This window comes from Crocodylus porosus, unplaced genomic scaffold (genome assembly GCF_001723895.1).
Source record: "Crocodylus porosus isolate Cpor-Errol unplaced genomic scaffold, CroPor_comp1, whole genome shotgun sequence".
NCBI lineage: Eukaryota > Metazoa > Chordata > Crocodylia > Crocodylidae > Crocodylus > Crocodylus porosus.
This window is the reverse complement of record NW_017728943.1, coordinates 71,519,970-71,538,236: the sequence shown is the minus strand read 5'-3', so window position 1 is coordinate 71,538,236 and position 18,267 is coordinate 71,519,970. Positions and strand designations below refer to the sequence as shown.

General features: G+C 39.1%; 1 protein-coding gene across 1 annotated transcript in view; it reads left to right on the top strand.

Annotated features, from left to right (window-relative positions):
- The window catches only part of LIN9 (lin-9 DREAM MuvB core complex component), a 77,006-nt gene that overhangs the window by 41,453 nt on the left and 17,286 nt on the right, over positions 1 to 18,267 (top strand). The window contains exons 7-11 of the mRNA XM_019549558.1: positions 7,050 to 7,207; positions 8,979 to 9,112; positions 11,140 to 11,259; positions 11,440 to 11,538; positions 18,121 to 18,201. Coding sequence (XP_019405103.1) covers positions 7,050 to 7,207; positions 8,979 to 9,112; positions 11,140 to 11,259; positions 11,440 to 11,538; positions 18,121 to 18,201 — 592 coding nt within the window. The remainder of the gene's footprint in view (positions 1 to 7,049; positions 7,208 to 8,978; positions 9,113 to 11,139; positions 11,260 to 11,439; positions 11,539 to 18,120; positions 18,202 to 18,267) is intronic.

Here is an 18,267-nt window from a genome sequence, read left to right as displayed (position 1 = left end):
TTGGTCCCCTGGTCCCCTTTTTGTTCCCTGTACCTGCTCCAGTTTGAATTAATTTTTCTTGAATGCAGGTGGCTAGTCTTATTCCAGGCAAGTATTCCAGGCCAGTATGCCAGTATTCCTGGCAAGGTCTGGTATCTTTCTTCTCTGTTAATACCCTTGGGTTTGTCAGGGAAAAATATGAAGTAATACTCTACTGTGTTCAAATTTAGGAGTAAGTTAGCTTCTATATCTGTCCACTAAGGCAACCCCTGTTTCACAAACATTACCATGCGATTATGCTTCAATCATGTTTGAAAATTGTTCTTGTATTTTAGGTCATACCCATAGCATGGCTGGTGAAGTTGTTTTCAAACACAGTTAAAACCTGCAGAAGGTTGTATGTACATACCTAGTATGGTTATCAGCTACCAAAAAACCATGTTCGGACACTTTTTCCAAGGCCTCATCTTTATCACACTGATATTGCTAAAATTTCATATACAGTTCAAGTTAAAGAATAAAAACTGGAAACAGTACTTCAGAAAAGGTGCCTGCATTTTAGTCACCATTTCATGTGTGCTTGTTGGGCACAAGATGAATTAAATATTCCTTCGTATGTTGGAGATCACCTGGAGCTTTATGTACAGTAATGCCTCTACCACTGCTGGACCTTAACTAGCAATGTCCGTATGTCCAAAAAAACCTAGGGTAGAGAGTCTAACCAGCTAGTAGTAGTGGGTGATACTATCTCTGTTAGTTTGTGGCATCAGTTCTTTTATTGCTGGCTGTAATCCTTAGCATTTTATATTGATATTACCTTTGGAATAAAGAATTTAAAATATTGAACAAAATATTTGAATTAAAATGTTGCAGGTTCTACTGTACTTACTTTTAACCAAAGAAATGAACTTTGCTTGTCTTGTTGAAGAATTCTAGAATGGCTCCACTCTATCTGTTGCATTGTCCCATTTTGTATATTTGCTATTGTAAGTGCTTCATTTTCACCTGGGAAATTAAATCACTAGTAACCACTCTGTTGTTTTTTTGTGTAGAAGTTTACTGCAACAGTGCCAACACCAGACAAGAAAGCATCACAGAAGATTGGTTTGCGGTTACGTAACCTACTCAAACTTCCCAAAGCACACAAATGGTGCATATATGAATGGTTCTATTCAAATATAGATAAGTATGTATTATTTCATCATATATTATGAATTTGTCACACTGGAATTGAACTGTAAATTCATAGAATCATATGGGGTTGGAAGAGACCTCAGGAGGTCATCTAGTCCAATTCCCTGCTCAAAACAGGACCATCTCCAACTATCTCATCCCATTCAAGGCTTTGCCTAGCCAGGTCTTAAAAACTGCCAAGGTTAGAGAGTCCACAACCTCTCTGGGTAACTTATTCCAGTGCTTTACTACCCTCCTGGTGAGAGATTTTTTCCTAATATCTAACCAAAACTTCCTTTGCTACAACTTGAGACTATTGCTCCTTGTTCAGTCATCTGCCACCACTGGGAGCAGTCTAGCTCCATCTTCTTTGGAATCACCATTCAGGTAGTTGATGGCTGCAGTTAAATCCCCTCTCAATCTTCTTTTCCAAATTAAGTAAGCTGCATTCCCTCAGCCTCTCCTCAGAAGTCATGTGACCTAGGTCCCTAACCATTTTTGTTGCCCTCAACTGGACTGTCTCCAATTTGTCCACATCCTTTCTGTAGTGGTGGGGGGGCCAAAACTGGACACAGTACACCAGGTGTCTCACAAGTGCTGAACAGAGGGGAAGAATCACTTCCCTGATCTGTCTTGATAATACTCCTACTATGCAGCCCAGTATGCTGTTAGCCTTCTTTACAACAAGAGCACACTGTTGGCTCATATTCAGTTTATTGTCCACTGTAATCCCTAGGTCATTTTCTGCAGAACTGCTGCTCAGCTAGTTGGTCCCCAACCTGTACAGTGCATGGGATTGTTCTGTCCTAAGTGCAGGACTTTCCACATCTCCTTATTGAACCTCATGACCAGTCCTCCAATTTGTCTAGGTCTCTGTCAATCTTAGCCCTACCCTCCAGTGCATCTACTTCTCCCCGTAACTTGATGTCATCTGCAAACTTACTGAGGGTGCACTCCACCCCTTCTTCCACATTGTTGATGAAGATATTGAACAAAACTGGCCCCAGAACCAATCCCTGGGGCACTCCACTTGATAACAGCTGCCAGCTAAACACTTTGAGCCATTGATTACTACCCTTTGAGTTTGATGATCCAGCCAGTTTTCTATCTGCCATCCATCCAACCCATACTTCCTTACCTTGCTTGCAAGAATGTTGTGGGAGACTGTACCAAAAGCCTTGCTAAAGTCAAGGTATGTCATGTCCACTGTTCTCCCCAGATCCACAGAGCCAATCATCTCATCACAGAAGGCAATCAAGTTGGTAAGGCATGATTTGCCCTTAGTGAATCCATGCTGAGTGTTCCTATTCACCCTCTTCTTCTCCAAGTGCTTAGAAATAGATTCCTTGAGGACTTGCTCCATGATTTTTTTCCAGGGACTGAGATGAGGCTGACCGTTCTGTACTTCACTGGATCCTCCTTCTTCACTTTCTTAAAGCTGGGCACTATATTTTCTTAAAGCTGGGCACTATATTTGCCCTTTTCCAGTTTTCCAGGACCTCTCCCAACTGCCACAAGTTTTCAAAGATAATGGGCAGTGACTCTGCAATCACATTGGCCAACTCCCTCAGTGCCCTTGAGTGCATTGTGGACTTGTATATGTCCAGTTCTTTTAAATGGCCCCTAACCTATTCTTTCACCACTGTTGGCTTCTCACCTTCTCCCCAAACTGTGATCCCAAGTGCAGTATTCTGGGAGCTGACCTTGCCTGTGCTGACCGGAAAAAAAAGGCTTTTCTGCGTCATTTGTCACTAGGTTGCCTCCCCCATTCGGTAAGGGACCCACACTTTCCCTGATCTTCCTATTGTTGCTGATATACTTGTAGAAACCCTTCTTGTTACCCTTCACATGCTAGCTGCAACTCCAGTTGTGCTTTGGCCTTCCTAATTTCATCCTGACATTATAGTAAGGCATCTGAACTTTCTGTCTTGACACTGAGATTTTCTTTTAAATAAAAAAGAAAAACATACTTTTGCAGTTCCAAGGTTCATGACTAGTACCCAGCTTGAGAGCTCATTTAGTATTCTATGGCATGTTTTAATTTGTGTTGAGAGCTTCCTTCAAGTAGCCTATATCAAGAGCCAGCAACCTTTTAAACCTGAGGGGTGTAACAGCCCAACTGTTGTCCAACATAGGCCAGGTAGCTTTGGCTGCCTGTAAGTGGCAGGGGGGTTTCCCCGTGTCCACACTGCAGGCAGGCAGCTGGGAGCTGTGCCAGCATTGCTGCCACTTCTCCCAGCCCCTGGCTCCTTGGCTTTGTGCCAGCTCAGCTGCCAGCCTTTGGGGAGTTGCATCTGGCATGTGCAAACTGCACCTTTGCTGCTGTTGTTTCTCCCATCTCTCCCTTGCATTACCCTGCCCTGCCCTGTCCTGTCCTAGCACAGCTCCCCACTAGGGCTCTGCAAAGCTTCGGTCCCTAATTCGATGCAACCCAATTCACTGGCCAAATCTCCAAATCTGAATTGAATCGGAGGACCCTTTAATCTCTCCGAATTGATTTGGAAAGATTTGGAGATTCAGACATAGAGACAGCTTTAAATGTTTTTTCTACATACCTCTAGGTAGCAGGGGCTCTTGAATGCTGTGATGCTGGGGCTCATGGAGTGCCCTACAGAAGCACGGGGGGCTCCCCAGTGCACTCAGCAGCAGACCCAGAAGTACTTCCAGTCCACTTCTAGCTTTGCTGCTGAGCATGCTGGAATCTGCCTGACCCTGGCACAGCTCCTTGCTGCCTGGCCCCAAAACAGGCGCAGGCAAAGCTAGTTTCTGCCTGCAGTCCATATGTTGCTGACTTGGCCTACATCAAATGGGGAAAATGCAAAATCCTCATTGTGTTTTAGCTCCTAGTATAAGAGTGAGAGTACTGTTAGGGAATTTCTTGATGTTTGAGATTGGTGGTAGCAAAGTAGAACAAGAAATGGATGCCCTCAGATTTCCCTTAGATACTACCTCCATAACAATCATGAATGCTGGCTGCTTAGCATTCCAGTGATCTCCCTCTTGATTTTAATTGATGAAGGAACTTCCTGCTAGAGCTGTGCTACCATGTCTTGTTGAAGTTAAGAACGAAAACTAGCAAGATTCCCTCCAGCTCTTCGCTGGTTCCCCACAATTATTTTGGTTCTCCTAACCTGCCTTTCAGTCTATTTGTAAGGTCTTTGTTTCAGGTGGTTTTGCCCCCTTTTTACAAGATTTCAACACTTGTTCTCCCAGCATCATTGTTAGGGCAAATAGTGTTTGGAAGTGTGTTGTTGTTTTTTGGAGGGTTTTTTTGGGGGGGGTTGTATTTTAAATTATTTTTTTTCAAATCTTGTCTCTAATTTTGAACTGGTGAATTTAAGAATTAACAATTACACTTCTGTGCTTTCAGCTGCACTTGGTATATAGCTCTTTCAGTGTTGTTTTGGGGTAGCACCTTGCTTCCCAAGATCTCACTGATTCATAATGATTTGCTTGGGTGGACTGCTGTGTCTGCACTGAGCCTCATTGACTTCAGTAGGGCTCTGCACAAGTGTAGTTGTCCAGCATAACATAGTGTAGGAACAGTTGTCAGTTTTTCCACAAAGCATCAAGGGAGGGGGGAAAATGTAAATTAAAAAAATGGAATGAAATATAAAACCCCAGATATTGGTGAGAGGACCTAACTATTTTATACTCTCTCTCCTCACCCAACTGACTTAATTTCAGTGTAGTGGTGTCTCTTGCATAAAAATGACTCAATTTACACTTTAACATTTGCAATGTATCTGTTCAGATTTCCTGTTGTGGGGACTGAAGTTTAACATCTGATGGCTAAAATTTACAATTAACAGAGTACCAATTGCATTTTAACAGGCCATTATTTGAAGGAGATAATGATTTCTGCGTATGCCTGAAAGAGTCTTTCCCAAATTTGAAAACCCGAAAATTAACAAGAGTTGAATGGGGGAAAATCAGACGATTAATGGGAAAACCACGAAGGTGAAAATATTTTCATTTTTTAAACTCTGAAGAATTATTGTGGTGTGAATTGAAATTGTTAACTTTTTCTGGACTGAACGTACTAAAATGCAGTTGCACAATTTTGAGGCAGATGATAATGAATAATAATAATAATATAAAGAGGACAGCTAGCCTTTATCCGTGCATATATGAAAGGTTTATAGGAACTGACACTTTTTTTTCCCTCTCAGTTACTTAATTGAGTTTAATTGACAGAGGTTGCCAGTCATTGCACAGTTATTAGGACCCCTTCTCTCTAATGCTACAATGTCACATGGTGTGGAAAAAAATCTGCTTTGCCCTGCCTGAGTTTTGAGGGACTACGGGATGGGTCAGAAGGAATGTATCCTTAGCTGGTGGCTTAAGATTTTTATTTATAAATAAATTGTATTTATGTATTTGTTTGTTTGTTTGTTTATTTTTATATAGATAGGTAGGTATAGGTGTATATATAATGTTATATATATGTATGTGTGTGTGTTTGTGTATGTGTGTGTATATATATGTATGTATGTATGTAATTTTAATTTTGGTTTTAATAATGGAGCCTATATACTCCAGGAGATCCAAGAGAAAGGATGGATAAATTATACTGCATGTGAAAAAGACTGAACAAAATAATAAAAAATATAAATACTAAAACTCAAGTATTGAATATATTTTGTAAATCATATTATCAAGTTAAATTGGATAGTTAGTCCTATGAAGGCTATTTCATCTTTTCATCTTTTAATTTTTCAAGAGGAATAGTAAGTTATTAAATTAATATATGTTCTACAGTTTTCAGAAAATATCTACTAGTTGATAATCATTTAAGTATATTATATGATACCCCTTTTGAGCTTAGGAATTAGCTTCACTAGTCCACAAGTTTAGAAAATGAATGCTTGTTAGTTTTTTATAAGTATAATTTGTTAAGGATTGCAAAAGTGTTTCAGCTGTGTGTGTGTGTGTGTGTGTGTGTAATTTTAATTTTGGTTTTAATAATGGAGCCTATATACTCCAGGAGATCCAAGAGAAAGGATGGATAAATTGTATTGCATGTTAAATTATATTAAAATAAATAAATAAATAAATATTTCTCAGTCTTTGTCATGAAGTAAGGTAGAAAAGTTGCTATTAATATGACAAGTTACAGCAGAAGGCAACTCAGGGGTTAAAATGCTACATGCCCTCATTACCCTGTCACTCGCACTATTGTTGTCAACTGCGGTGCCATAATAATGCAGGATTTTAACAGTTTTTAATGCAAAAAGACAACAGAACCAATTTACAAATAGTTCTTACTAGAGAGGTGGTTAGCCATGTTAGTCTGAAGTCCAGCAGAAAGTGTAGCAGAGTGGTACTATATAGACTGATTCATAGTATCTGATGATGAAGTAACCTGTCGCTTATGAAAGCTTATGCCTTGAGGCACCTCATCCCTAAAGAGATACCTCTTTTGAAAACATTGTGCCTAAAGTTTCGGTAATTCTTTTTATCTTATCCCTATATTATTAAGATCTAGACCAGTGAATCTTGAGATGGGTGCCACAGCCCGTTGGAATACCATGAGATCCTTTTTAGGAGTGTTTCTCAGCATGGTTATTAGATGGGCAAATATCTACACAATTCGCAAAATAAACCCAGAGATTTCAAACAGAAAGCCATTGCATCAAAAACATTCTGATCTGCTGCAGTAATTGCTCTGTTATCTTCTGTAGTCAAGAAATGAGCGAAAGCTATAACCTGGCATTTTCTGAGGGGTGCCTTGCATCTAACAAGGGGTTCCTGGAGTTTAAAAAGGTTGAGAATTGATGGTTTAGACGATGTCTATTTGATGATATATACAATACACTTTTCATATGCATGTGAGATCCATGTATGTGGATTTTCAGTGCTGAGTTTCACAGTCGTTTTACCTGATCATATCATAGATGTTCTTCTGCCTTCTTTGAGGAGGAGAGGTCAGCACTAAAACAGAAACGGCAGAAAATTCGGCTTTTACAACAGCGGAAAGTTGCAGATATCTCACAGTTCAAAGATCTTCCAGAAGAAATTCCATTACCACTTGTTATAGGAACAAAAGTTACAGGTACTTTTTTAAATATAGGTTTTTTTTAATTTATCAGTAAACATAGCACACTACAAATAGATTTTAAAAAGTTAAATGTTTGGGGGAATTCAGTATCAGTAAATTTTACAAAATAAAGCAATTTTAAAACACAGAGTTAATTTCCAGTAAAAATGTTCAAATTTAATTACTGTTCATAAAGAAGTAGCATGCTTTCCAAATACTACCCTCAAACAAGATAGCTTTATTACTGCAATATTAGTTGTAAGAAATCTGGTTTAAAAAATTAGAAATATTCAAAGGTTGAAGAGGAAGCTGTTTACATTTCTTTAATTCCTAATCTAAATCTTCCATTTGGTTGTTATTTGAAAACTTAGGGAGCATATGTTATTCCATCTCTTATTATTAATGATAGGCAAGCATGTAAAAGCTGACTTTACCCCAACTACAGAGTTGGCCCAGTAAAAGATATCGGTCATTCTAAGAAATCCTTGACTCTGCCTTTTAGGCACCTAAGTGTGATCCTATTCTACCATGTTCAAGTTCCAAAGAATCCAATAATGTATCTATTTTTGTAATGTGCTGGGACCTTGGCCTCAAAATTAAGTGAAAAAAAAAAAAAAGAAGAGCAAGGGAGGAAGAAAAGAACCCTTCCACTGTTTTACTAATATTTTTTCATAGAATTGAGCAGGCTGAAATAGATCAGAGTAGAGTAGGATCTGGCTCTAAGTTTTAAGCTTAAACTACAGTCCTTTGTAAATGTTAAAATATCTGTTCCAAAGCAGGTGAGCACTTGATATTGCAAAAGTAATTAAATATTAAGGAGCAGAATTTTTTTTTAAAATGACATTGCTTTATTGAGAAACCTACATATGAGTGAAGAATCAGTGTTGCTGAAATTGTTGCATTCATTCTGAATTCAAAAGTCATGCTTCTGTAAAAAAATGAGAAGACATTGCTGTCTGTGATTCAGACATGTTTCATTTCACAGCTCATTGAAGGGCTGCAGGAAGCTAACACCTGGCCTGCCGACTGGAACCTAGCAGCTTTTCCTCCCACCACTACTGCTACTGCCTCAGTCCGAGCCTCTGGGCTTCCCCTTCCTCTTCTAGCCTCTGCTTCCTGCTCCCACTCCTAGGCATGGGGCAATTTTGCCTTAGAAGGGCCCAGAGAACCTACAGAGAACCTTGTGGGCCTGGGTGACCCCTGGCTGCTCAGAATTTGGACAGCTCTCTCTTACTTAATGATTTAGGCTTGTCACCCCACTCTCTTTCCCAGTCAAGCCAACGATATTTGTCATTGTCTAAATAATGATTTCTCTTGAAATGGATGTGCCTATGGATGCCACTGTTCAGAGCTCTAACTTGCTCTCCTGGAACTCCAACTTTGAGCTGGTTTTCCTTCCTGTTAACTCTCACTGAATTCATTGTCATCACTTGAGTTGGTCAAAGTGATGCAGATTTGGTGTTTCAGGACCTGCAGAAATTCAGTTTACCTATCAAACCTGATTCATTGAAGGCAGAATTTCTTTTAAAAATAATTCTTGTGACAATGAGGTTTGTGTTTTGGAAAGATTTCTACCTTGGAAAGATAAATGAGGACTCGACCTTGCTGATAGTCCTGTTATAATATAGGACTCTTTTATAGATGCATAGTGTTTCTTATTTATTTGTTTTTCTGTAGACTGGGCTGTAAGTTGTTCCTACTAGAGAGGTGTTCTATTGCCAGTGCAAAATACTACTAAAAATGTATTTTCTTCAAAGAAATACTATATTTGTTTCCTCTTTTTTAGCACGGTTGCGTGGCATCCACGATGGACTGTTCACTGGACAGATAGATGCTGTGGACACTCTAAATGCTACGTATAGAGTAACTTTTGACAGAACAGGGCTTGGAACGCATACAGTCCCAGATTATGAAGTCCTTGTAAGTATTATTCACCTATTTGTGTTGGCACTAGGAATGCAAAATATTTTTTCCAGAAACATGTTGTTGCTTATATTTTTAATTAAAGCAGAAAAGTGGGGGCTGGGAATGAACACATTCCTGGGAGATGAATATTAAATATCCTTTTGTAAATGAAGATATGCCTTTTGAATGTTTTTGTTGAGAATTACGTGGGCCAATCTGATGGCAAATTTGGCCATGTAGTTTCTGGGTCGCTTTTTTCTTGTCTTAGTTTTCTGTTCCCACACAGAACAGCACAGTTCCTACAGTGCAGTAAAGTGAAGAGGTACTGACTTTTCCCTGCATGAAAGTCCAAGAGTTTAAAGGAAAAACTTCCTCCTGTGCCATTGTAATAAATTATTAGGCCTTGGGATGCATATGGCCATACCAATTCACTTCTTAGTCTTCAAGCCCTGTAAGACCAGGCAGTGTAGTTCTGCACTGAGCATTCAGTGGCTATATGCCCAGCAAAGCAGATGATCACTAGGGTTTTGCGAAACTTCAGTCCCTGATTCATTTTGGCGGAGATTCAGCCCCATTCGGTTGCCAAATCTCCAAATCAAATCAGGAGACCTTTTAATCTCTCCAAATCAAATCAGAACCCTCCAAATTGATTCAGAAAGATGCAGAGATTCAGACATGGACACAGCTTTAAATTTTTTTTCTATATACCTCAAGGTATCAAGCATCTCATGAATACTGGGATGCTGGGGCAGATGGAGCGTCCCACAGGAGCACGGGGGGCTCCCCAGCACGCTCAGCAGCAGACCCGGAAGTGGACCAGAAGCACTTCCCATCCACTTCTGGGTCTGCCAGGAGCACACTGGGGGCACCTCACACCGCCCCGGCTTGGTGACTGATACCTCTGGGTCTGGGGGGATACCCTGGCAGACCCGGAAGTGGACCAGAAGTACTACCACTACACTTCTGGGTTCACCGCTGAGCATGTGGGGGGCCCTCCCACACTCCTATGGGACACTCCATCTGCCCCAGCATAGCAGTGTTCACGAGCCACGCCTGGTACCTTAATGTATATAGATAAAAAACATTTAAAGCTGTGTCTATGGCCAAATCATTTATTCTCTGAATCAGCATCGAATCTTCAGATTTGGCTGAATCAAATCAGGGACAGTGATTCAAATCAACAAATAGAATCACTGTCCCTGATTCGGGCCAAATCTGAATTGAATATGGCCTGTTTCGCACACCCCTAATGATCACCTTCTGAAACTATGTATGTTCAACCCTAAGTTCATTGTGGAAGAAAATGTGGATTCAGATAAGACTGCAAGGGAAGTTCCTTCTTGGGACTCTAGCAAGGAGCTATATGAGATATTTAGAGAATGTTTTACATCTTTTCATGACTTGCTGAAATTAGTTTTGCTGTTGTTTCAAAGCCTTTCTTGATAGTAAGGCCAATTCTGCAGAAAGTGCCTTTGACTGAGGTATAATTTCGAGTTTAAATTTATCTTACCTGACAAGTAGATCTATATACCAGCTTACACTCTTAGACAGTTTTTCTGTCTAACAAATTGATCTTTTTCATATGATCATTAAAGAGAGGTTCCTGTTTTATTTTGTAACATATAATGTCAACTATTGACAGTGCATAACAGATCGTGATAAAAAATGGATTCTGTTCTGACTTCAGTTCAGACCATCCCTACTTGTAGGAACTGTGATCTTCCACAACTCCAACAAGGGAAGTAGAGCGTTCTTGTAAACTTTTTTTTTAATTTCCTGATGCCTTGCTGAAGAAGACCTTTGCTATTGGGTGGGAGAGAATGTCTCTAATATTCCTCCATCCATTTGAAGTGGGAGTCTCTTCAAACCTGATTTTTCTGGAGTTGGGTACTATTTAATGCTAGCGTACCAATGATTTAACATATATTTTAGTCTGATATATAAATACATGAGTTTATAATGTGCAAAAAGGTACATAAAACTTTTTGTTTCATTTAAAGTAACCCTGAAGTAGTTGGTTTTCTTTTTATCCTATCTAAAAGAGCAACGAGCCTCATGAAACCATGCCAATTGCTGCCTTTGGACAAAAACAACGGCCTTCACGATTCTTCATGACCCCTCCCCGATTGCATTACCCACCTTCTCTCCAGTCTCCTATTACAGTAAGTAATGTGTCCTGGAAAATGTCTCCCTTCTTAACAAAAAGATATGATGTGAAACAGTAACATAGTAATTCAGCATATTGCTGAGATAAATTTAATGTGGACAACAGGCAAGATAGGGATTTCTAAAACTGCATTTCTAGAAATAAGTTATTAAATGTAACTTTCTTTCTTGCATAGGACAATGATCCATTATTAGGACAATCTTGGAAAAACAAAATTTCAGGCACAGATAGTGAAACACTAGGTGGTTTTCCAGTAGAATTCCTTATCCAAGTGGTAAGTGTTAACTGTTCTTCATTTAATTTTGGCTGTATTGGCCTTCTACATCCATTCTCTGAATTCTTAGGACGTTAACTCATGCTGTATGAATTAATGCTAATGTCAAAATTACCAAAGTTTTCAGGAATTATTTGTCAAAAATATTTGTTTTATGATTGTTTCTTATGTAATATTGTACATACTGTTTTCTCAGTCCTGCTTTTTAAAAGTTTAATTTTCAAATTGCAATGTAGTAGTATGTCAGGACTTTTTGAACAGTGTGTTCCTCTATATATCCCATTCACTAAATAAGGGAGAGTGCTAGTATATCTGGCCAACTCTTGGTAAAAGGCGGTTGGATATTCCCTAAAAAAATCAAAGGAAATTGGGGAAAAAATGCTTCTAGACCACTGATGCCCAAATTTTTGGACCTGCAGACTGGATGAGTGATTCAGGGTCAGTCCATAGGCCCCATCTGATGTGTGAGATCAGACTCCATGGCAGATATTGTCCATGGCCCCGGCATGTCCCACATGTAGGATTGGACCCCACAACAGAACCTGCAGCTCCAACCCCACATGCAGGGTAATGTCCTCTGACCTGCAGGTCTTAGAAATTTGGCATTAGAGGAGAGAGAACAGTGTTAATTACTAGTGCTCCCCTGCCACCATATTTGCAGACCTGTGGGGAGCCCTGCAGACCACAAACACTTTTCTCAATGTGGATGTCCTTCAAGATGCATATTTTAATATTGCAAATCCATCATTATCTTTCACTTGTTTATTTGAAGTAAATCAGCAATATGTTCTGTGAATGTGAGAAAGTCTAGGAAAGATAGCACTGGAAAGCAGAAATTCACTGAACGCAGAAACTAATCTAGGCAAGTTGTTCTTCTGAATGTCACCATATTGTAATGTTAACTTTAAAAGTTAAAGAATTGACCATAGAATTTGCAATAATATTGTAAAGCTGCTTGATTTTGCTAAAGTGCAATATGAAAAGCTAAGAGGAATTTTTGATAGTTTTTTTAAAGTTTTTAATCAGTTATATAATCTTTTTAAAGAAGTTGAAAATGAAGAATTGCCTTCAGTTTGTTATAATGTGTTGCTGTTTCAGGTTTTTACTTCACAGTTCGTATTACTATTTAGAAATAACATAGAGAAAAATAGCATGAAATAGTGGTAAAGCAGTTCATGAGATTGAGAGCTTTACATTAAATGCAGCTACACTAAAAATAAGGGGAAATATGTAAAGATTAATGAATTCCAAGATTTGTTTAGATATTATCTCACTCTGATTCATTAACATGTACAGTGAGAACTGTCAGCTAAATTGTGACAAGATGAAACTGACTAAGAAATAGAAGAGCCCAGTAAGCTCAGTTATCCAGCCACAGTGCATCAATGAGCTGTCCAATGCATTGTTATATTTTAAATTAGAAATTTGCCAAATCTGTCAGCGATGTTTGAATATACTACTACTCATCTTAAATAAATTGAGCTTTTCTACCATATGGTAGATACAAATGTATCTTCAAGGGCACTGAGCAAGCAAAAATATTTTCATTAATATAGAGAGGGTTTGAGTGCTTTTTGGCAAGACAGATGATGGATTTCCAGCATTCAGTCTTGTCTGGCCATTTTAGAATGGTTCTAATTATATAACAAAAGAATGAAAATACAGCCTCCCTCGTTTCCTGATGGCATCCTTCATAGCATCTGAACTATACAGTCTGTGTGCCTGAAGTATGAATGGATTTTATTTGAACTGACGGAAACTACCGCTGTTCAATGGAATGCTGTCAAGTTTAGGCATTCCACTGAACAAGTTCCATGGAACTATACTGCACGTCAGTCACGTTTCTTGCACTAGGTACTGGCATTGTTGTAATATGGGGATATTCTTGATGTTGTACATTCCTCATATTAAAGGTTAATTGCCAGTATGTGGCTGAATCTTGAACTGAGAAAATAACATTCTAAAGGGAGATATACATGGAATCCCTTCAAAAATAGCATTTGAACTTTGGGCGTCTCCCTGCAATCCTTGTTTTTTCCTCAAGCTATGTTAACACTGTCTTCATCTTTGCAAAGGAAGAGAGATGAGAAGCTTTTATAAACATGGTCAGAGCTAAGAATTCTCAAACACTTGCAACAAGCAGAAATTTCATCTGCTCTTCATATGGGATAATCATGTTAAATGCAACTGATTTGGAATTTTATCAAATAAAAGAAAGTATCAACTAATTAAGATATCCCAATCAGAGAATCTCATGCTCAAGCCTTTGCCTTCATGCTAATCACAGTTACTAGAAAAAACAAAGTTTGCAAGCTGGTATCCAATTAGAATGGAACCCACCAGTGGCAGCTCTCTATTGGAAACTGTGTTTTGCAAGAGTCCCCCAGTTAAGTTTGAGTTGTGTACCCCTAGCATAAGGAAAGCCACCACATAATAATGTAGTTTATAGGAAGCTAGGAGCTAGGTCCAAAGTGTTTTCATGGGTACCTAAATGAGATTTAAGCGTCTAAATTGCAAATAACTTCAGCATCCACATCCACAAAACCATGGAATTACCTCAGTTCAGAGCTTGAAATATATTTTCTGAAACAGAAGAATGTTACGTAGTTACTAATTAGGAAAACGCAGTTAGACAATCTTTGGAAAAAAGTGTTTGAACAAAATTAAATGGGCTCCATCTTCAAAGGGATTTCAGCCTAGTTTCTAATTTTCTGTACAATTAATTGTGGATAATTACAATACTTAGATGTCTAACTGTTGATTTGTCCATTATTACGTGGTGGCTTTCCTTATACTAGGGGTACACAACTCAGACTTAACTGGGGGACTCTTGCAAGACACAGTATGATTAGATATGAAACTTTATCTTTACTAGTAATTAGCACCCACAATCAATTGCAAGAAAAAAAATCATTCTTTGAAAGAAACAGAAGAGAGAAATTTTGTCCAAATTGGTCCTGTACGACTGATTTTTACCATTGTTAACTGAAAACTCAGATATCCCACTTCTTAAACCAATGCTATCCCTTCACTACATTTTGATATTTACTAAAATTAGAATGTATAGTTTTATAAACAAAGTTAGGCACATTAAAGAAAAAGCTCCAAAATGAATGTATTATACTATCAATGGATTGCTTCTTGTATCTTGGGGATGAGCTCATTAAGAAATAATCTAAGTAGAACAGTGGTACTCAAACTTTTGGACCCTTGGGCCAGATGAATGGCTCAGGACTCATCCAAGGGCCAGATCCAGCCCTGGAGCTTGGCATCACCCCCCCTCGTGCCCTCTTTCAGGCCTGGCATTGCCCTCAACCAGCTCTGCATGCTGGGATCTGCTGCCTGATCTAGTGTGCAGGGCTCGGGGCTGTGTATGGATCTGAATATTTGACAGCATGGGAGTAATGCCACTTCTCCCCTGCCACCAAATTTTCAGACCATGGGAAGCACCTCAGACTGAATGACACGGCACCACGGGCTTTTGTTTGAGCACTCCTGGAATAGTACCAAATAACAGCAACAACAACAACAGTCTTATATATGAGGGTCTCAAGTTGCAGTAAGGGAAGTTTAAATTAGATATTAGGAAAAACTCTCTCACAAAAAGGGTAGTAGCATACAGATTACCCAGAGAGGTTGTGGAATCTCCATTTTTGGAGGTTTTTAAGATGCAGCTAGATCAGGGGTGGGCAAAATGCGGCCCAGGGGCAGCCCACCAGGCCATTTTATCCAACCCACAGGGCCCCTAAAAATGTAGAAAATTAATATTAATCTGCCCTGGGCTGCCTGTCATGTGGCCTTCAATGGCTTTCTGAAACTTAGCAAGTGCCCTCTGCCCAAAATAATTGCCCACCCCTGAGCTAGATAAAACTTTGGCTGGGATGATGTAATTGGGGATGGTCCTGCTTTGAACAGGGGTTGGACTAGATAAGGTCCTTTCTACCCCTAATTTTCTATGATTCTATGATAAAAAATTAATGCCTCTTAAGTTACACTATAACTTAAATCTGGTGGATGAGGTTGAGAATGAGTTTACTGAGTAGAGTTAGAGTCAGAAAATATGTTTTCCAAATGATTAACAATATTCTTTTTTCTGGAAAAGACTCAAAATAGAGAAAAAAAGCAGTGTCGTCATTGTTTCTCAGCCAGGGTGTTGTGGGACTGTGGGGTGCCTTGAAATCCTTTCGGGGTACCACACAATGTTAGCACTGGTAGGTGTGCAAACATAATTCACAAAATAAACCTGGAGTTTTTTCACATGGGAATCTTTAGTGTTAAAAAATTCTGACCTGTTGTCTTTCTGAGCTCTTTGCAACTAAGAATTGCTGAATTCTTTCTCTGTAGTTAAAAAAACAGTAAAAATGAAGAGTTGGCATTTTCTGGACAGTGCCTTAAGTCTGTCAAACCTAAAAACATCTAAAAATCTTTGAACCACCGGTGTAAATAAAAATAACTTTTGCCATACTTCTACGTGTCCATGAGAGGGAGCATTTTAACTAATGCAGTGCATTCCCAGAGTGCTGCATATCTTCCTCGCTGATTTTAAAAACATGGGAATAAATCAAAATTTCTTTTTAAATGCAAGACGGATTTTTTTTTAAAGTTGTTAACAACTAGGAAGAGCAAATGCATTTATGACACTTTTTAGAAGCTGTTGCAAACAATGTAGTATAAAATATTTAAACAGTAAGAATACTTGGGTGTCCTGTAAACGTTCTGTAGTAACTCTGAACTCAAGCATAAATTGCTAACTCAAACACACATAGATTGAATCTGGTTCCACATTCCTTTTCTTATTTTGTTTAATTTCCCACATAGGAAATTCATTTAAATTGGAGAAGATGGCCATTAGTGTAAAGTGGCTAAAGAACTGGCTCAGAAGAGTTGACAATGGGTTGCATGTGAAATACGAATTATTGAGCTAGAGTATAGTGGTTACTAGTGATGTTCCTAAATGATCAGTCTTAGGACCAATCTTCATTAAAATTTTAAGATGAAGTCTGATACATTTCAGAATGGGATTGTGCAATTGTTTTCAGTGGTAGGGAATTGAACTGTGTGTGATCTGTGAGGTACCTTTCAGCGCTATGCCTTGGATTCCTAAGTTCTGCCTGTATGAGAGAGAGCGAGAGAGAGAGAGAGCAGGATTGTTTCAGTGGTAAACTGCTCAGTACCAAATTTCATTACTTTACATTATTATGACTTGCCTCGGAAAATACTGTGCTCCCAATTCTTCTGAATTCCAGTACAGGCGCTCTCATCATGTCTGAGTATGAATAGAACATACACCAGTTCCAGGATTCAGGATGCATCCTTTGAATTACGTAAGGTGTGAAATCCTGATTCAAAATCAATCAGTAAACTACTATTGACTTCATTGGCCTAGATTTCTTCTGAGTCATAACTAACATGCGCACTTATACTAAAATGTATTAAGGGCAGAAATCTAGCAGCCCTGTCCAAAAACACATTAGGCCTGACATGCAGAAAAAAAATAGATACTTCTTTTTTGAAAAAAATAGATCAATATATGGAAAGCCCACAGAGTTGTCTTGTATGCTACAGACCCCAGTTGTACAGTCATGCCTGCTAGAGGTGTTGTCTAGGGCGCAGCAAGTGGAAAAAGCTAAAAACAATTATTAAAAAAAGCTAAAAACTGTGTATGAAAGGGGATGACGACACATTTGGTCTTTATTGTAGTCAGTGATGATGAGAACACCCAGAACCTTGCTGTATAGGAGCACTAGAGACCAAAGGAAGAGAAGGATGCTTCTCCCTCTAATATGGTCATGTATTTCAGTCTTTCATAGATTTCATAGATGTTAGGGGCTGGAAGGGACATTGTGAGATCACCAAGTCCACTCCCCCCCCCACCCCCGCCAGAGGCAGGAAGTCTGCAGGAATCAAATGATCCCAGCAAGATAAACATCCAAATGCCTTTTGAATGAATCCAGAGTAGGTGCTTGCACCACCCCTGGGAGGAGTCTGTTGCAGACCTTGAACTGTAAAGAAGTTTTTCCTTATATTGAGTCTGAATTGGCCTTCTAGAAGTTTGTGGCCATTAGAACTCGTTATCCCTTGGGAGGTCCTGGTGAACAAGTGCTCTCCCAGAATCTGATACACCCCCCGTTATATACTTATAGGCAGCCACCAAGTCCCCCCTGAGCCTTCTCTTCATCACACTGAAGAGTGTCATGTCCCTTAGCCTCTCCTTGTAAAGCTTGCTCTCCTGGCCTTTGATCATATAGGTGGCTCTCCTCTGGACTCTCTCGAGTATATCCACATCCCTCCTAAAGTGGGGGGCCCACAGCTGGATGCAGTACTCCAGCTGTGGCTTCACTAAGGCCAAGTAAAGCTTTCTTTGGGGAACTTCAAGAGCACTGTGTTGTGCTTTGTGCAGATGAAAATATTTGAAAATGTCTAAAAGGCCTGAGAAAAATTCAAGTTTTTACTTAATTTGTATTCAGACAGAACGTTATCTATTACAAGTAGTGGTCATTTTTTCAACAATTCTCATTCCAAAACTATTTTAAATCATTCAAAAAAGTATCTATCCTAAAAATAAGTTCTCTCTGTCTTTAGACCAGGTTATCAAAAATCCTTATGATCAAGAAGGAGCACATCAAGCAATTAAGGGACATGAACACAGAAGCAGAAAAGCTGGTAAGAAAATGTTCTCTTTTCTGTTCTTAAGATTGCATACTATTAAACAACCTTAATGGCAGCAGA